We start from the raw sequence: 20,375 nt of genomic DNA, 5'->3' as shown, positions 1-20,375 counted from the left end.
TCTATTCTTGACTATTAGGCAAGCAACATGCATGTCTGGCAGGACCTAGAAACTAAAAGGAATAAATGTAAGACTAGAATGGCAAAATATGAATGAATAGATGCCTCCCATCTCTGGTATTGCCACACCCCATCTTCCTTACAGAACCTTTGCTTATTATTAGTAATACCCTAACTATACAGAGCACTTAATAATAGATTTGAAATTGGGTCTTTCATTTGGGGCACAAAGAAATCTTTCAGGGTTGGATAAAAGGCTTAAAAACATGCATCTGCCCCAACTGGTTTGCAGGTCTTCCTTCTTTTTGAAAATCAATTTGTAGGTATCTCAATGTGGGCATCCAAAAGAACCAGGCACTAATATGAGAAAATGCTCCAAAAATTGTTGGCCTTGCTGCCTGCCTGTCTGCTGTCATAAAAGTCTTTTTAAAACAGTGTAACTCTCAATAAGCGCTTGAACAGCTGGTCCTGCATTAGACTTGGAAATGTCTTATTAATATGTATAAACAAATTCATATTCAGCTTGCTGTATTTATCTTTCAGGCTTTCTATTATGATCTGGATAAGGTAAGAACCCCTTTTCTGAGGGGTGGGATGGGGGTGAGATGTCACAGAAGGAATAATTAGCAGAGAGCACAGTTGAAAATTCACTTAATGCCATATTTTTATGAATATTGAAATTGCTTTTTAATCTCTTTCTCTCTCCAAAAGCAAATTCGCTGTGTTGAAAGGTATATCAGAAAACTGGAATTTCATATAAGTAAGGTAAGGGGATTTATAGTCTGTGCATGTAAGGTTTACACTGCTATATAAACAAATCCTGACTAGAAAATACTTTCATGATAGCTCTCTGAGGGGAAATAGCACTGGGTACTTTAATGAAAGCAGTTACAGCTTTCAGACAGAAAGCAGAGAGTTTTCTGAATGGCTCTATTCAGACTGAGAGCTGGGCATGGCTCAGCCTCAGGCTGTAGAACCAGTTTGAACACCCTTTCAGCTTAGTCCGAAGAAAAGCTACTGTTGGGAGGAGTTGCAGGGTTGGGTTTTTTTCCCTTAAAAGCATGGGCGGTGGTGGTTCAATAGACCCTTCCCAGCTCCTGCCTAATTGGAAAGGGATAAAAATAATCTCCTAAACACCTGAAACTGCAGAGTACTGAAAGTTCATCCAAGCCAGATTTATGGGACAGCACCCCACTCCCTTAGTCCAACCCAGAATTAAACAATATATCCTTTCATTCTTCATCTCCTAGTCTGGTGACATGGAGTGAACTGGCTTTTTAGTAGCTCTGCTTTAGTTATTTCCTTCATCTAAATGCATTTTACAGGTAAGATGCGTTCTGTATAGTCTGTAGACTAGATCTCACCAAATGGATCTGCATGTAGGCATAGTATCATAGATTGAGCTGTAAGCTGTAGACAGGGTAGTCCAAGTAAAAAGAAGCCTTGTTTGAGCCAGCACTGAAGCAGCTGTGCCACAGAATGGTTTAGCGGAAGATGACCTTATGAGAGGAAGCCAGCCCTGTCTTCGTATGTTTGTCTACTTTAACATAGTCCTGGTGATAGCATGAGAGTCGTCCCTTCCATTTTAGGCTTGGAGAGAGAGATGGTTCAGTGGTTAGGCCACTATCTTAGTCTTTGGAAGGCTCCAGTGCATGCTGTAAGGGACTTGGACACCCAGTCCCACCTCAGTTTCCCCATCAGTAATATGGAGAAAAAAATACTTCCTTACCTCTTGCATGTTGTAAGGAGAAAAATATATTGAGATACTCAGACCCAGGTCCTCTAGGTGCTTCGCTCGCATTGAAATAAATAGGAAGTAGGCACCTAATGCCTATTTTTGGGTCTGGGCCTCAGGAACTTGGGTAATGGGAGCTCTGTACTTATGCTTGAGATGAGAGAGAATACTATGATGCTTGGTCTGTGACAGCAGTTTCCAAGTCCTGTGCCCAGACTTTGTGGGAGTAGTGAAGTAAGAAATTTGGCTCTCTGCCCAAGTTTAAAATCCATGGCAGATCTATATGAGGTAGGGAAATCTGTGCAGCCAAAACAACAGACTTTGTGAAAACAATGCCCCCAAGTAACAACTTAGATGAGCAGAAGATTGTAGGCAGAACAACTAAATTGAGGCTCCAGGGTAGGATGGTAGCTTTTTTTGGCCATAGTTGGAAATGAACTTTCATTTACGAGTTTGCGAATGTTAGTTTTGGACTCGTGGCCTCCAAACCAGTGCAGACTTTTAACAGTGAACATGGAATAGTGGTATGTACTATTCTCTTAGTGTGTTTTTTTTCATGAATGTGCATTGAATTCCACAGTGTATGAAACTGAATAAAAATGCTTTAGTTTGTGGGGTTAATCTGCTTCTATCAGAAATCTTGGATTGACTTCAGTAAAAGGCTTCTTGCAGGAGGCCGGGGGCATGGTTAAATGCTAGAATGATAAGATTTGCTCTCTTACCAGGAAAAGAAAAAAGCTTTAAGAAATGGAAAGTTCTCTTGCTAAATGAGGCTTCCCAGAATTCACTAAAATTAGAAACATACATTTTATCCCAATTTAGTATGTGTGTGACCTTTTCCTTTTCTTTTTAAAGGTAGAAGAATTGTATGAAGCTTACTGCATCCAGTGTAGACTGCGAGATGGGGCCTCTAATATGAAACATGCTTTTTCCTTGTCTCCCTCCACTAAAGCCTCTAGAGAAAGCCTGGTGGAACTGTACAAGAACCTTCAAGAGTGCACTGAGGTAGGAGAGAATAGCACACGTCTGAAAAACAGCCAAGTACCCAATGCAATGGCTCAATAGGTCACAAAATCCTTAGACGCAGGGGTAGCAGTGGACATAGTCTTTCTGGACTTCAGGAAGGCCTTCAACACTGTCTCTCACCCTGTTCTCACTAAAAAAAACTAGGGGACTGTGGTGTCGGCACCTACACAGTCAAATGGGTCACTAACTGGCTGGAGAGCCGCACCCAGAGAGTGGAGGTGGACAGGTCTTATTCGACCTGGAGGGATGTGGGCAGTGGGGTCCCCCAGGGCTTGGTCCTCGGACCCATGCTGTTCAACATCTTCATCAATGACTTGGACGAGGGGGTAAAAAGCACCCTATTCAAATTTGCTGATGATACAAAGATGTGGGCATGCTAGAAGGGAGGAATAGGCTGCAATTGGACCTAGACAGGTTACAGGGGTGGGCGGATGAGAACAGGATGGGTTTCAACACTGACAAGTGCAAGGTGCTGCACCTGGGGAGGAAGAACCAGCAGCATACCTACAGGCTGGGGAACTCCCTTCTTGTCAGTGCAGAGGCAGAAAAGGATCTTGGAATCATTATTGATGACAAAATGAACATGGGCCGATAGTGTGGGGACGTGGTCAAGAAGGCCAACTACACCTTGGATCTAGTGGCCTGTTACAAACTAGTCAGAGGGGACCAGCAGGCATTGTGGGAGTCCCTGTTCCCCCGAGCACTACCAGGAGTGACTAGAAATAACGGGCACAAGCTGGCAGAGGGTAGATTCAGACTAGACATCAGGAGGCGCTACTTCACTGTCAGGGCGGCTAGGACCTGGAACCAACTTCCAAGCGAAGTGGTGCTGGCTCCTACTCTGGGGGTCTTTAAGAGGAAGTTAGACGAACACCTTGCTGGGGTCGTTTGACCCCAGTACTTTTTCCTGCCATGGCAGGGGGTCGGACTTGATGATCTGCTCAGGTCCCTTCCAACCCTACCAACTATGAAACTATAATATTTGCTGTGCCATGACCTGCTGTTCTGATCTCTTGGCTTGGAAGTGACCTGTTCTTGGAACCTTGCATGTAAAATTAGATAAAGGTGCATATTACAAAATGCCTGGTCAGGAGAAGGGGGCTCTAATGCTCATCCCTTTTCTGGGCAGTGAGAGATTGGCTTATAGCCAAATGCACGCATGAAGAGAAACGGATAAAAAGCAAGGGACTTTCTATAGTACTGGGGCCCCAAAACCTCTACCAGTGGAAGTTAATGATAGGTTGTTTTTTTTTAATGCGAATAGACTTGGCTCTATGGTGACTAAGTGCAAATATATGGTGTGGAAGACTGGGAGCAGATAGTTTAAACACTGTTGCTTCTCTTAACTTGCAGTCCTGAAAATAGTATGAAAAATATCTACTTTCATCTTCCATAAATTTAAAAGCGTTAATTGTGAAGTGTGCACTCTTCTGCAAGCAGATAAAACCTTGTGTTGTAGAGAAGTGTTCTTTATCAAAGCCCTTTCAAGATGGCTGACAAATAGTGCCCAAGAGTGGCAGCTATTTTACACTGCTATTAGTCTCAGTAACTGCTGTCTCTCTCTTTCAGGATATGTGTCTCATAGAAAGGGCATTAGAGGTTCATCTGGGAGAATTTCACTTGAAAATGAAAGGTAACCCCTGTGCTACTCTAACTTCACCGTTTGGGCACGGAGCTCTTTAGTTTTGCTGTGTAAAGGCCCCACCTAACTCCACTGAGGTCAGTTAAAGTTGGCTTAGGTGAGTTTTGGATCACGCTCTGGACTCTTAATGAGCCTCTTGACTCACCAATGAATGAATGTGCCTTCATTGAATTTGTCCTTGTTCTGCATAATTATTTTACACTTGAGCCCAAAGCTGGGCTTCCCTTCTTTCCCCTAGCTCCAAGCTACTCTTTCAGTTTTAAGACTAAGATCTTAGCTTGCCAACAACTCATTGTTACCTTAGTGTTTAATGCATGTGAAAGTTTTTTTTGGTAAACATTTTACAACTCTTTGAAGGCTATAAATGTTAGAAGGGCTTTTCTTTCTCTTTTCAGGGTTGGTGGGTTACGCACGTCTCTGCCCAGGAGACCAATATGAGGTGCAGTACGCAGCAGTCCATTTTCTCTTGTATTCTACAGTCTTGAACTTGTACCTGTTAAGTGCAGGGGAGGTGGGGGAAGTGAATGTGCATGGGTGCAAGGTTAAAATGATTGGGGGAACAGTTTGCTGCTTGGGTGAGAGCAGTGCTGCTGCATCACTGCTGAGCTACCCTAGCCTTGGAGTGGCACTGAAGACGGGAAAACGTGGCTAAGTGCCTTGATTAGAAGTTGGGGTGCAGGCACTGAGGTGATGAGGGAGGAGTGGGGGTAGCACCTGTGTTCTGCTGGGGACCCGTCCTAGAAGAGAGGAGGTAGCCATACTGCCATCTGAAGGGAGATCTCACTTGACAGCAATTCAGCTTGTGCCTGCAGGGCTGAATTTCCTTCATTTTCTTACTCCTGAGTGCCTATTTTCCTGTCACTAAGTAGTTGCAGATCAGCTTCTAATATATCTCGGTGTGATGCTAGATAGTACGTATCCATAACTTTTTGCATTACAAAAAATCCCCAAAACCTATACCTGGGTATCTGACTTAAAAGACACAGGTTCTTCCAGGATGGGTGTGGCACTGGGTACTTGGCATTTGTTTAAGTATCAAATCAATCAAACCTGACCCCATCCTGTTTCACTCCCACCTAGATGCACAGTTATCAAGAGAAATGACACCTGTCCTGCAGCATGGGGGCCAGGGGTAGAAAGAGAGAGAGGGAAGTGAAACCAAATTGATGTCCTTGAAGAGAATATTTTGGGGTGTGTTGACTCCAGCATCCTCTTGTCTTTTGTGGCTTGTAGGTGTTTGTGCGACTGGGGCGCCAGAAATGGAAGTTGAAAGGCAAGATTGAGACGGATGACAGCCAGACATGGGATGAAGAAGAAAAGATTTTTATACCCAACCTCCACGAGAAGTTTGAGATCAAGGTGGGGTGTGTGTGATGGCTGGATTTAACCTGCCTGGGCAGCAGGTCATCTACCATCCCATGCAGCAGTCTGCCTAGCAACCCATTTTAAAAGCCCAACTAAAACAAAACCCCTCACATTTTTGACAGTGCTCTGCCAACAGCAGTTTGGTGATGTTCCGCTTGATGAGTGGACCTCTGCTTCTATTTTGCTTTTGGAGCAGTCTTTGTAATGGCAACTGAATCTACACTTCTGCTCTTTTATATATTTGAAAACGTTTTCAAAATCTGCATTTAACTTGCAGTGTTTAGGGATTCCTGGCTTAGATGGCTACATGTAATTCTTGTGTGTGCAAAGACTTGAGTTGCAAGATGCTTGGAGTTCTACCATTTGTTGAAAATGGATATGTACATACGTCTTTGTACTCCCATATGCACCTAGGCACATGCTAAAGTCCAGGAATATCTTTCCTTTGGTTTTCCAACAGAACTTGTTGTTGTTTTTCTGAGCCCCTAATTCCTTTAATCTCAGACACTTCAAACAAGCTGATAGTGTATTAGAGCTAATGAGTCGCCTGTATTTATTTGGTGTTTTTCAAGCTGGATTCTGCCACTTGCCATTTTACAGGATCCCATTGGATTCTTAATGTACTTACCACCTTCCTGCTATAATAGAGGTGTGTAAACTTCCTGCAAGAAGTTTTGTCACCCAAATAACAAATTGGAGAGAGAGGATGCCACAGCTGCTAATTCCACCTGCTAAATGCTGCATCCTGACCTGACAAATGGAATTAGTTTCTAAAGGTCTCTACCTGGCATCCCCTGAGGGATAGATCCTACAGCCATGACTTTTCCCAACTTAAGGGTTAGGCTGAGAGAGCATGGTTGGGCTGGATACTTCTCCATTTTGACTGAAACAGTGCTAGTGTGGGGCTTTCAAACTCTGGAAGCCATACACATTGGCTATTGCAGCACATTCCCAGACCCCACCCACAGAATGGGCTGGTTTACATAGGAAAGAATTCCTGACCTCTCGCCAGTAGAGCTTTTAGAAATGTGCTTAAAATGTTTTTTCCCTCCATTTGCACAGTGAAAACTAGGAGAGGCTAATTCAGATGCATGTTTTCCTTTTAATAGTTACAAAAACATGAATTGCTTTGTATGCCAATGAAGATGATTCATTTCATAGTTCAGGAGAATTGATATAATTTAGGTCTCCTGACAGCTTATGAAATCATACTGACTGTAGGCTCCCTACATTTCTCTTCTCCTTCATAAACCACCCACAGAAGTATGTATGGAGTAAAACTCAGGAATAGGTTGGTATCAGAAATACGTTTATAGCAAAATGGGGTCTGGAATTCCACATAGCTGTTTGCAATTAAGTTTATAATTAAACAAGGTCCAGCATTTTCAAATAAGAGCAGTCTAAGCTTGGTCTCCTAAATGAAAGTTGGCCTTCTTCTCATTTCCAAGGATGCTGACTGCTCATATCTCCCTTTTGACTTGAGTAGAAGCTTTGTCTGTCATAGCAGCTGTGGAAAACCAGTCTGCTGTTACTTGGGAATCTAAGCTTGGGTCTTGAGATTTGAAAAGTTTGGGCTAAGGCCTCAGAGAGCTGATCCCAGCCTTTTGAGCGTCTCTACCCAGTAAGCACAAATTGAGGTTGTGTTGAATTGGCTTTTTCATTTCAACCATTTTCAAATACATGCTGGCCAGTTTCTCAGATGGTTGATGTAAGATCTAGATGTACCATGGAAGTATACTGGATTTAGCCATATCCCTTGGCTACTGCATCTCCAAACCACACAACTCATTTTTCACATGTCTCAATTATCTGGCAAGATAGAAACTCAAGTGATATCTCTGTAGGTGACGGAGCTGCGAGGACTGACTACTATTCTAGTTGGCATGGTAACGTGCGACAGCATCGACTTCTTTACGACCAGGCCTCAGGCCATCATTGTGGATATTACAGAGCTAGGCACCATCAAGCTACAGCTGGAGGTCATCTGGAAGTGAGTACAACTCCATCTGCAAAATGCTGGGGCAAAGCTTGATGAAATTGTATTCCAGGCCTTTTGAGGGGTGTCACCTAGCAGTGCTCAACACCATAGTTCTCTCTCTTTACAGAGCAGATGCAGCATAGATAGCAGCTGTGCCAGCTTCCCCACAACACCCCCAGCCAGTGTGCCTCAACTTTGACCTGGAAGGACCAGTCCCAGGGCAGAGAGGACAGGCCCCACTTCTGTGGCCCGTCTGGTCCTTTGCGTTGTGACTGCCAACACAGGGACAAAAGCATTGGGCTTTTACTGCTTTTGTCCAGAGTCCATTTCAATCTTAGTGTCACATGGTGCACACATCTATAACACACAAAGACGGAACTTAAAGAAGATGAAATGTAGCTGAAAACAGCAGCTCTTAGGCACAACAATAAGAAGAAGGTTGAGGTTTAGAGTAATCACTACAGTTACCAGAGCCAAGACATCCTTTCCAATGACATTGTCCTAGAAGGCTTGGCAGCTGTCACACTTGACGCTTTAACACTATGATCACAATTGCAGGGTATAGCTTTGCTTGTGCACTGTTGTGAAACATTTTTTAATGGTTCCAGTGTGATCACTTCTATGCCATATCAAAAATACACTGATTGAGACTGAAGTGGTTTCTCTCATTTGATGCATGGTTTTTAAACTCCAGATTTGTAATTTTTTTTGTAGTCAACTATTATTAGTACTAATATTTATTAAAGACAAAATTTTCATTTTAAAAGGTGTCACCTTGAATCTCCTCCCCTCCTCCAGCTATGCAACTTTTTTTTTTTTTAACAACAAACTTCTCACCCCAAAAACATTAGCTTAGATTTTGAGGGACTCCAGCTGAATAGAAGGGCTTTATTTTCCCTTTGAAACATTACGAAGACTGCCGCTGCATTTGCTCTGCTAATATATTGTTAAAACTGACCTACAAGAAGGTGGCAATATGTTGACCATGTTTGAGTGCAGGATGGTTTTTAAGTGTATTTATATCCTGGTGAGTGTCATTTTATATCTGAGTTGTGGCATCTTTTTTGACAGAAAGAAGCTACAGGTTGTTTTGTGACCGTAGTGAAAGAATTAATTAATTAAATATCTGTTCACACTTTTTAAATATACTTAGGAGTTAGGAAAGTGGGTCCTTCCTATTTTAATGTCTGTAGATGCTAGTTAAAGAATTTTCACACTCTGGTGAATCCCATAACTAATTAAAGTCTGAAATGGAAAACAATTTAAAATTGTTTTTCTCCATCTGCTAGTATGGGAAGTAAATATATTATTTTGCAAGTTAAGCAACAGAACTAGCTGTTTAAATTATTTTCCCTTTCAGTTAAATTTTTCTTTGGAAATCAGGACAAAACTAATATTCTAGGAAGTAACAGTTCTCAGTTTTGATTCATTACAAAAACACAGAAACAACTGGAAGTAGGTATATGTGACTTATAATACACTTCATATTTCAGGCGTTGCTGTATATTGCACATGCTTTTATTTTTATACCTGCAAATTGCTCTGAGTCCCTCCGGTGCAGTAAAGTGGTAATGTACATGCAGGAAAGCCCAGTTTCCATTTAGTACTCTCCAATAGCCTAACAACACCAGCCAGATTTGCAATGGGTCTGAAAAGGCAACATGAGTAGTACCCTTCATTCACCCCACTTTTTCCTCCTTCCACTTGCATCTGGTTCATCTCGGCTCTGTCTCCATCCAGCAGAGCTGGAAAAGGAATTTTGGAACTTTTCTTTTTTAAGGACCAACCTGCAGAGATCATGTTGCAAAGTCCTGTGGCTTCAGGACCCCAGTCGAGGAGAAAGGAACAAACAAGATTCCCAGACGTATCTTGCAAGCTGACTTCTTAAAAATAGAACTGTAATTTTAGGATCTACAAAATGTACCTGGAAATGTGACATGGCTTCAATCTTGGCATAGTTACCTTAGCTACCAGGCAGAGAAATACCAGAAAGAACTTTTCACTTGAGACTTCCTACCTAAATGCTGTTCAGCAGCTTTCTGGTTGCTTTTGTGGACAATATGAAGTTCCCTAGTTGCTGTTTCCTAATTTTTCCTTCTGGACAAACAGTTTCTTTGCACAGTGCGCAATTTCCTTTCAAACTTGTTTTAGTTTGAACGGTGTTTGTTGTTCAAACAAAGCGTAGGCCTGACCCACGGTATCTGAAGATCGTTTTCAAACATTAGATGTTACTGTAAATCAGTGAAAAATACATTTCCATAGCAGAGCTGGGCCTGCACCTGTTGTTTATGATAGTCATTTATTCCTCTTGAGATCTGACATTGGGCATCACTGCGTGTGTTTTTTGGTGGGGGCGTTGCAGCTGCTCTGAGCTTTGTGAATCTCTCAGACTTTTTTGGAAAGCCTGAGCCAGTAGTGAGATAGCAGACCATCCTTCCAGAAACTCTGACTTTGCTTCTGTGCAGTGTTCTCTATATTATGTACTCTACAAAACGTCTGTCAACTCCATGCATCTTTCATGTGTGCCAGTTGGCACCTATAAGCACAGGCCTTCATGATGGAATTGACTGAAAAATTAAATTTTCAGTGTGGGGGGCTTTAATACTAAAATAGCTCCTTTTTTCTCCAAACAACTTCCATGATAGTAATACATTCTTTTTTCTTTCTTCCTGTTTTGACAAAGCACAGATGTGTTTGCTTCTCTGTTAACTGTACTCCAGAACTTGTATATATTTTATTATTATTTTTATACATTTTCAAAATGTAATAAAGCCCTAAAGACTCTACCAATAGTGAAAGTGAAAGATCTTAGTTACCTTCTAATTTCTTTAGGCTAAGTACAAACAGTGAAATAGCCTGAGGCTGAATTGATTCAGTCTTTGCAGGTTAGTCTCAGATGCAGAGATTAAACTGAGAAACAACTGGACACACATTTTACCTTTGCAGGAAGTGCAGCCACATGCCTGCAGTGGCTCAAGCCAGAAGCCAGGGGGTGCTGGAGCATGGCTCTCTGACATGTAGTCAGCATGGACTCTGTGTTTGCTGCTTCTTCCTGCTGCCCCCGAGGTCTCTGGGGTTTGCAGACCAGAATCACAGCAGCAGGACTCTGCAGGGTTGCTCATCACTTCCTCTTCCTGCTTCCAGGTGCCTCTGGCAGGCAGCAGTAACTTTCAGTAAGTTTAGCAGGGCAGGACAGGATAGTTCTGTACTCAAAGGAAGTGGGGTTTAACCAATACCATCTATCTATTGGCCAGAAATTTCTTTAAGTTGTAACAGATACCTACCCTAGTTCCAGATCCCTCCCCCCTCCACTTCTCTGCTGGAACAGACAGCCCAGCCCAGCCCAGGGCTGGAAAGCATGCTGGGATGCCAAAGGAACTCTGTTTTAACTTAAACTAGGAAGGGGTCTGGGACAGAAGTTTCATAAACTGGTTTGACCCAAATCAGTTAAGTCTGATACTACATTCAACCAGGTTTATCTTAAACCAGTTTCAGCCAGTTTGAAACTCGTTTATATGCCCTGAACTTCTGTTCTGTTACAGGTTTAAACCAGTTTCTGATCACTTAAACCAGTTTAGGTGTATTGTGTGTCCTTAGCCTAGAGTTCACACACAAACTTAAGGACAGACATTACACGTACACCAGTTTAAGTGATAAGAAAGTAGTTTAAACCTGTAACAGAACAGAAGGTCAGTGCACATAAACCAGTTTGAAAATGGCCGAAACCAGTTTGAGATATGTCTGTCCAACTGCGCAGCTTAGACTAACCTGCAAAGTAATCCAATTCAGGCTCAGGCTTTTTGAATGCATGTCCCTAGCTGAGGCAGAAACTCCCTACGATCATAGAGCTGTGACTGAACTGGTTTTAAAACTACCCTGGCTAAGAGCCTGAAGCCTTGCACTGAGAGAGGAAATGTACAGAGCTGAGTCTGGGAGATTTGTTTCTAGTCCAGCTCTCTATCTCACCAGCAAAGGTAAATGACTCCTTTTAAAAGTGCCTTCATCTTTGAAGCCTGCTGGTGTGTTTCTGCTTCCTTCCCACCCCCTGCCCCTTTCCACCATGAGTATTTTTGGTAACTGTAAAGACAAGCTCATACTGTGTGGAAAGCAAAGGAAAATGAGGAAAAAGTCTTTGTGCTCTGGGATTTTGGGTCATTTTTCAAGTTCTTGCCCTGTATTTAAAACCTCTCCTAGACAAATGGTGTGTTTTGCTGATTTCCCTGGTAGGATGGTTTTGTTTCTTAACTTTGTTGGCACCTTGCTCTTGCCATTGTTCAGTTTTATGTTTTGTAGCATTGGCCTAGGTCTAAGGTGCTCTATAATGCTGTAAAACAGGCAAGCTTTCAGATGGGAATGGCATTAATGGTGACATTTTTATCTGGTGGGCTAAGCTGGGGTAGAAATCCTGATGCCTGTTACAAGAGAATTTCTCCCATGTTTGTGAAATACATTAGTATCCTACCAAGGGGATTCTCCAGAGCTCTTCCACATGGAGCTGCCAGGCTCCTCCTCTTGAGAGCTTTCCTGCTAACTTTGTTTACGCAGAGACATAGTTGCATGGTGATAAGACAAGGGTGTTCCTATTTTCAGAGGTTAAAAAAAAAACAACCAACCCACTCAAAATAACAGCTTCCTTTTTTTCTTTTGAATTATATGTAACTAAACTTCTCCAGCAGAGACACCCAAGTTTCCCTTTGAAGCCAGCTTTTAGTCCAGACTCACTGTGTCAAAGCTGCACTCTCCCTGTATCAAAATGTATATTTTCAGTTCTCTTTATAGAAGTTTTACCAGCTCCTTTGCAGATGTCAGCCACAAATAGCTTTGCTTGAGTCTTCCTGGAAATGCTTAGCTAACCAGCTTGGGAAAGGGACTTGCATTTCAGGGCTTTGAAATGCTTTCCCTTCCTGTAGTCTCAGAGTGCAACCCATGCTGCTGTTGAGTTTTCAGCAAGATCACTGGGAATGTATTTGGCTGGAATTGGAGTGATGTGCATTGGCAAGGATGGAGGAATAAAGACCTGACAAAAAACATGATTTTTACACAGCATGCCTTTTGTTATTCAGAACGTACCAAATTTTTGCTTGTGAAAGTAACTCTCCCCCTTTCCAAAGGCCGATAGCTCTTATAAATGTGTTGCAAATTAGCTGAATGGCTTAGTCATGTAGCAACTGTGCAGCCACCTGAGAGTTTCACACTTCGCACTTTCTGATAGATGTCAGGGTCACTCTTCCATGCCCACTCGTCCTTTGTGGGTACATACAAAATGAGAAATCTTCACCAGCACAGATTGGGATACCCTACTTCCATCCCAGAATCAGCTATAGCATGTAGGTTAGGGCTTACTCCAGGAAAAGTGGGGTCAAATCTTCCAAGGTAGAAGAGGGACTTGAACTCATATCTGTCAGAATCTGAGCAAAGCATTCTTGCTACTGAGCTATCAGAAGAGTGGAAATAATGTTGTTCTTTCTCTCTCTCTTCTGTGTTGAGCTGCACATGCAGTGCTGTAGCAACAAAGTTTGGTGCCTGGGGCAAGCCTGCAGCGGCAGCCTTCCCTTGCCACACACACAGATCCAGGGGGGCACATGCCCCCCATGCTTGCCCAGGAGTGCATACAGTGGCGGGAGCTGCCTTTCCTCTGTCCCCATGCTGCCCCTCCACCCCCTGCAATAAACCTCTCATAGCTCCATCCTGCACCCTGCCCTGGCTGAGCAGCACCTGTTGGTGCCCCTTCACTTCACCATGGGGCAGTCGCCCCACTCCCCCCCCCTCCCCCGCCACTTGCTACAGCACTGTGCATATGGCTTGAGAACACCACCTACTGGATTGAGTCCTGGAGATGACGTAGGCAGAACAATGCCTGGCTGTGAATCCTAATAGGGTTTTAGATGCTGAACTGCTACTCAGCCTTGTCTAGATGGACGAATTGCTTCAAGCATTGCTTGTGTCCCTTTAGGTGGAAAGGAAGCTAATGCTGGAAACGTAGGCCCCTAGAAATTTGAGGCATCTCTAGGGTTAGGTAGCAGCTGAGAGAGGGGATGGTAATGTAAATTTTGGACTTGGTTCCTAAGTGCCACTTCAGGTGCCTAAGTCCTTTTGTGGACCTAGCCCATAGTGTCTAGGATCCCTAGTACTAGGCTCAATGCCAGGTGCTTTACAGTCACAGAAGAAAAGAACAGTAAGTTCTCCAAGAAATATCCAAAAGACAATAGAAGGATACAGACAGTTCAGGTGTGATTATCTCTGGTCTGGGACAGTCTTCGCCACTCTCACACATCCAGCCCATTCATTAGTCCAGGGGTGGGCAGCCTGCAGCATGTGTGTCACAAGTGGCATGGCCTGCCTGTATGCGTGGCCTGTGACAGATCTGGGAGAGGACAGGCAGCACAGGGACAGACTGGGGAAGAAGCAGAAGGCAGAGTAGAAGATCAGGCAAAGGAAGGGGCTTGGAGTGATACTTGAGGAGGGTGCAGGCCTAATTTGTCACATGCCTGCCAAAAAGATTGCCCCTTACTGCAATAGCCTGCTTCACAGTATCCATGCCTCTTTGCAGTGTAGCCTATTTTTTTTCCCTTTTGTTGTAGGATTATAATAATTATTGGGGAGGGAGAATGCCTCTAGCTTGCTGCTTTTACATCTTTCCTTGCTTCATTATTATTGCTTTGCTGTATTTAAGAGATTCCCCTTCTACTTCCTCCCCAAAGAAATGCCATGGATGGAAGTGATTTGCCTCTCAGTAAACTCATGATGTGCTCTGGATAAAGGGCCCTTGCTGTCAAAGACCTGATGTAGCTAATTTGCTGTAAAGTGAGAAAGCGCAGATGGCTGTGGCTGTTGATCTGATTCTGTGGAACTTGCCTGTTTGACAAACCCCAGCTGTGTGACATTGGTTCATTTAACCAATTAACCTGCATTAGGCCAGCACTCTGAGAGCATTACCTCCATGGTGGGATGACAGGGGACACTGCTGAGAATTGTCCTCCTCCAGAATGCTTGTTTATATTCAGCCTTCAGCTTCTCAAATAAAGGGAAGTGGAGAGTGGCTGTTGTATGAACGGAAAAGTTTGTCGTCTTGTACTTGGTTTGTCCCCCATTAGTGTTTGGATTTCCCAAGATCCCTCCTCCACCAGTTGAGTGTCCTCAATTCATTAGCTTTTTGTTTGGCCTTTTTATTTAAAGTCTTGGTTGCATGAGAAGTGCTTTTGCTAACCATTGTGTTTGAACCATTGGCACCTTAAGATGTCAGTGGTTATCAATGAGCTGCATGCATCCCTTCGTGCACAAAGGTGTGCACCAGAGGGGGATAAACGTAATAAAAAAATCACCCGAGCTGTATCCAGGAGCCTGAATTTTCCAGTCTTCTGTCAAGTTGGGATGTTCTTCAGCTGAAGATTCACTGAGCTCTGCCTTAGGCTGCAACACAAAGAAAAGTGTTTTCAGGCTGGAGTTGTTGGGAATGGGAAAAGAAATAAGTTTTCTTTGTGACGCAGCCTGGAGAACATTGGGAAAGCCTTTAGAACAAGGGTTGCTGAGCTTTCTCACAGCACGGACAGATGAACCTTGGCACTTGCTATGAGTAAATCCTTGGGGTGACCTGTATGAGTTGCTTCTGATGGATTAGAAATGTATTTAATCCATTTTATTGTCTTTCTGGGTGATGGCTATTTTAACCTCTGTGAAAAAAGTCATGGAGTCTCCTTTTAGTCTACATTTCAAATTCCCCTCCCACTTCTGGGACACCAAGGGCCAACTAACGTTCTGCTGGCTGCCAGGAAGCAATCTAGGGCAACTCCCCATAGCTGGGAGCCACAGGAAATGTGTAAGACCCTATAGAGGACCTTTTTTGAGAGACTGCTCTGATTCCGGACGAGAAGGCAGATCAAGGTGCCCTGTTTATTCTGGGAGGATAAGGTTTTCTCTGTCAAAGAGTAATGTCCCACTGCCCTATCATGTGTCAAATGTCAAGAGGGTTTGTGTCATATGCTAAGAGCTGCGCATTTTTTTTAACAAACTCCAGGAACCAAGGTCATATTTTGTGCCTCAAATCCCAAAAGTTGTTCCCGTTGCTAGACTTCCACATGCCTTCTGGCTTCTGATAACACTTAGACCTTTGTATTTCATGCCTGCAGCCCGTTTGACACAGAGAACCTGTTTTTGTCATTTGGAACCACTGCCAAATTTTCTCTGAGCAGCAGGAAGAGCTCCTTGTACAACTGGACCCCACCAAACACTCCCAGCTTCAGAGAGAAATATTACTTGGTAAGAATGATGGGGAAAATACACTGCCTATGCACAGAGCAGGGGAGGCATGCGGGCTTTGCTAGGCTGTTGCAGAATGGACTTGAAAATGTGAGAGAGGCCAGTCCCAGCACACTGGTGGGCTTTTATTTTAGCTCTTTTTTTTCATTCTGACTTTAGAAGCTTGAAATGTACCACTTCTTCCCCTGCCAAATATCTCCATTGGCAGTGAGAGTGGCTCCTTGCAGCCACGGGCATCCAGGCATAGATTAGAGCATTCTGCATTGCAGACCAAACTGGGAATCGGCCAACCTTAGGAGCAGCAGAGCATAACAAAGGCTTAAAGTTAGAGCGTGAATCAACCTTTCCCTCCTCTGGCCCCCGCAGGTTTTCCTTTAAGGTTGCTGTTTGGTTCCATATGTTCTTTCTTGCTAACAAAGCAGGAAATACGTGGTGGCAGAGGTACGGGAACATAAGCTCCCCTGCCCTCAAAACAGGTGCCAATACCAGCCTGGAAGCAAGATTTGTGTGCTGTGACCAGGCCAGCAGAGGGAGTACAAACACTGCTGTTAACAGGTCCTCTGCAAATAGAGGCATCATGAGGTTATTTGTGTCCCCTGCTTTATTAAACTAATCCATGATACAAACATGTTTCCTGGCTACTACAGGAGGTTAGAATCTATTAGCTGGGCTCCCTTTTGGGAAAGGACTGTCCAACAGGCAGTGGCTTCTTAGACTCGTTGGTTAACATTTAGGGTAAAACTCTTTGAATGTAGAGCGGCTGCTGCCTCTCTTCTTCTGCACTAAGAGCTCTAGGGCTACTGGGTGGGTACAAATGTGGATTCCTGTCATGGCTTGTTCCAGCAGTTCCTTCTGGTCTGATCTATGCAGGCTGCACAAGGTGGGGTCAGTGTTTCTGGGTTTGGGGTAGTGTAGTTTTACCTGTCTCGGAGGAGGGGCAATGTGGAGCGTAGACGGGGCTGGGAGTTTGCCTGGGCTTTCCCCCTCTGGATGGATCTCATGTCCAACAAGTACCTGTACATTCACTTGAATCTGTTTGCTGCAGTCCGTGTTGCAGCAACGACAAAATCAAGGTGATGGAAACGACGAGGGCCAAACCCGCAGCATACTGAGCTATTTGACTGACTGTGACTTTGATACACATCAGAGGAGTAAATCCCACAGTCTCACACTGACAAATGAGGCTGACTCCTTCAATTCTGAGGATACCAAAGGGACAGAAACCGGGACCTCAACTCCAGCTTCTGACCATAAGACCCTATCCATGGCTGTTGTACAAGACACTTGTGCAGAGGGAGGGCAACACCAACTTCCAAACCACACAACACTTGATATCTTGAAAAAGACACCCTGTCTGACTGGTGTTGCAGATCTCCCAGCCAGCCCTCTGGACTATGGTGAAGAGGGCCAAGACTCCATCAGCCAAGGCTGGAGTCACCAGCTGGGGAAACCAGAAAACCTCCTGGCTGTTCAGAGAAGCCTGAATGCTGAAAATGACACAAAACCAGATGGAAGCAAATTGATTGAGAAGCCCATTCAAGAAGTGCTAAACCTGCTAAAGCTGCAGAATCCAGGCCAAATCCAGCTGAAGCAACTGGAGAACCAAGTTTTATGTATCAAGGACAAATTAAAGGTATGGCTTTATTTTTGTTCGTTGAGCTATAAGCTTTTCTACTGTCCAGGCTTTATTTTTTCTCCTAATGTTACAAACAGCTCGTGAGAACATTGTGGGGGAATTGATGCATTTTCAGTGGCACATTCCCAAAATGTCAGTTTGACCCCTGGGACTCTGGCATTGCTCAGCAAAAGCAACAACACATCATAGTGCAATGCATCTCTCATACACATTGCGTCTTACAGTGTTTTTTAGGAGTAAAAAGTAGAGGAAAAGAGACATTAGAAAGCGGTGTATAGTCCAAGCCCTGGGCCCTCTTAGCCAAGTTGGGTGTAAATTATATGGTGAAGTCCTTGCATGGTGGCTCACCAGTGTGGTTGGCAAGAGATGCTCTAGTGCCTTCATTTAAATGATGATTTTAATGACCATAGCCTGAAAATGAATAACACATTCCATACAATAGTGACTGTGGGTTTCTATAGGTGAGGAGGCAGTTTGGGGTTAGGTTCAGTAGGTATTGCTGTTAAAATGGTCAGCAGTGAAATAGTTGATGATGATGTGGATATTATCATTGGTAGGTTTTGGAGTTAAGGCCCCTTAAAATGAATAGACACTACAGTGATGGGTCATGGTATGAAACTCTAGGGTAGATTGATACAAACCTGAAATGAGGAAAAGAACCAGAAAGATTGTGACAGCAGTCAAGAGTCACGGAGAAGACTTTTAGACCAAAACTAACAAGGTGGTCTCAGGAAATTTAAGGAGAATTAAAGACAAATTAAAGGATCCTGAAATGGATCAGTGGAGTCCTTTCAGGACAGAGTGATGTGACTGTAGGGCTTTGTACTTGGGCAAAGGTTGACCCATTTGGACATACCAGGCCTCTTGGGAACAAACTGATTTGTTGTTGAATAGTTAGTGATATTTTTAAATGAGGGTGGGTGAATTGCTGGGCAAGAACTGCTGGGTCCTTGCAAAGAACAATACGTTTATGCCCATTCTGTCAACAGCTGAAGACCTCTCATAAGAAACACTCATCTATGGAGAGCTTGACGGTGGAGACTGTGCTGGAAAGTTTTGACTTTTTAAATGCTGACTGCAGTGCCGATGAGCTCTCACTGTTTGGAAGCATAAGAACTGCAAGTATCAGGTGATCAACCTTCTGTATTTCATACTGTGGGGGCTGGAGGGTTTGAAATAAGGAATGATTAGGAGTTAAGTACAGCTAACTCAATTAGGTATAGGGCTGCCAAGGACATAAACAGGCAGGAGGGACAGGAGTTGTTTATCCCGAGTCATAAATCTCAAAGCATCCTAATGAATAGATTGAAAGCTTAGCTTGAGCACAGTGCAAATCTGCCTCCCTAGGAGGCTGAAAAACACGATTCCCAAGGCATGGTGGAAACCCCATCATTTGGGATATTTAAAATTAGACTGCAGGAAGCAAACTGTTGTTCACTGGCATGGCACTGAGCTAGAAGTCATTTGTGTGACTCCTCCACCTATTTCTCCTCTTGGGCTTCATTTTGATGCTTTTGAGCCTTCATTTTAGCACTGAAACTTGTCCATCAGAATTGTAGGTCTGAACCAAAGAGGAGAATCCTTCAATTTTTCCCCTATGTCCTCCCAATATGCTTGAGTGGGCATGGAGGAGAACAGGGTGGCTTTTGCTTGCTTTTATGTTGCACTCAGTCCAAAGGAGCCAGCAGGTCAATACACGGTACGAAGCGAATCCCTCATCTGGCAGATGTTCCTACCAGAGAGCCTGTCAGAGGAATACTTGAGCTAGCATTGTCTTCCTGGCATGAACATGGGTGGTTTAAATCCTCGTCCTCATTGCTGTAGGAGATTGTTCATACAATCAAGAGAGTGTGGATTGTTAACAAGCAGTAATGCTCTTACACAGAGCCTCACCTGACTTCTTGAAAGGTGTTGACTAGTTTGGACAATTGTAACTAGTTTGTGGATTAGAGTAAAGGCTGGTAAACCATTACGTTCATTGTTGAAGATAGGGGAGCTGGAGGCTTAAGATGCTTTTCAGGGCATGATGGCCAGTTAATATGTTAACAACTTGTTTCCCTTTCTCAATGTCATTACCAGCACTTACAATGACAACACACTGCAGTCTCTTGGCTATGACATGCAAACAGAATTGAAGGAGTTAACTACAGGGAATGACAACTTAGACATGCTTTTGATAGTTCATCTGCAGTTGTGCAAAGCTCTTCTGCAGGTAAGGAATGGCACATGCTTGAATCCATTTCCAGAAGATGGAATATTTTTATTTGTATTCCGGAGTGTAGGAGCCCTAATCATGACCAAAGCTCCTTCTGCCAGCACTATACAAACACAGCAAGAAGATGATTCCTCCCATGAAGAGCTTTCAGTTTAAGAGTTGGACAAGAGGTGATGGGTTATACAGACAGGGAAGTATAAGAACAAAGACAATACTGGACAGCCTAATAGGTAATGCTGTTAGCATACCAACAGCAAAGCCCAGATCCTAGAGTGCTATACAGCCATTTTGTATTGTGCTATGAAGCTAGCATAGCCAGCCACACTAGAATCATCCTTCATTGTCTTCTCTGCTGACATGGCAAGAGAAATGCTTTCTATGCCTTGCATGCTAATCCCTTTGCCAGTGAATGGGACATAGTTGGAATGACTGAGGTGAGACTGGAAACACAGATCTCTCAAGCTGGATTTTAAGAACACAGTGTGCATACACACAGCCATACCTGCTTGTAGGGCAATCAGGG

At 43.6% G+C, this 20,375-nt stretch overlaps 1 protein-coding gene across 7 annotated transcripts in view; it reads left to right on the top strand.

The window, feature by feature from the left end:
• The window catches only part of RIPOR3 (RIPOR family member 3), a 78,157-nt gene that overhangs the window by 48,214 nt on the left and 9,568 nt on the right, over positions 1-20,375 (top strand). For 6 of the 7 annotated variants that reach the window (XM_025197379.1, XM_006018154.3, XM_006018157.3 and 3 more), the window contains 11 exons: positions 543-566; positions 711-764; positions 2,590-2,739; positions 4,330-4,393; positions 4,798-4,841; positions 5,636-5,761; positions 7,612-7,757; positions 15,872-16,001; positions 17,047-17,634; positions 18,627-18,766; positions 19,717-19,849. In XM_025197379.1, the coding sequence (XP_025053164.1) occupies positions 543-566; positions 711-764; positions 2,590-2,739; positions 4,330-4,393; positions 4,798-4,841; positions 5,636-5,761; positions 7,612-7,757; positions 15,872-16,001; positions 17,047-17,634; positions 18,627-18,766; positions 19,717-19,849 (1,599 nt within the window). The remainder of the gene's footprint in view (positions 1-542; positions 567-710; positions 765-2,589; positions 2,740-4,329; positions 4,394-4,797; positions 4,842-5,635; positions 5,762-7,611; positions 7,758-15,871; positions 16,002-17,046; positions 17,635-18,626; positions 18,767-19,716; positions 19,850-20,375) is intronic. The other variant, XM_025197380.1, reaches the window with a different exon arrangement.

This window comes from Alligator sinensis, unplaced genomic scaffold (assembly GCF_000455745.1).
Source record: "Alligator sinensis unplaced genomic scaffold, ASM45574v1 scaffold115_1, whole genome shotgun sequence".
In the NCBI taxonomy this organism is placed as follows: Eukaryota; Metazoa; Chordata; order Crocodylia; family Alligatoridae; genus Alligator; species Alligator sinensis.
Note: the sequence above shows the minus strand (reverse complement) of the source record. Positions and strands in the feature narration are given on the sequence as shown.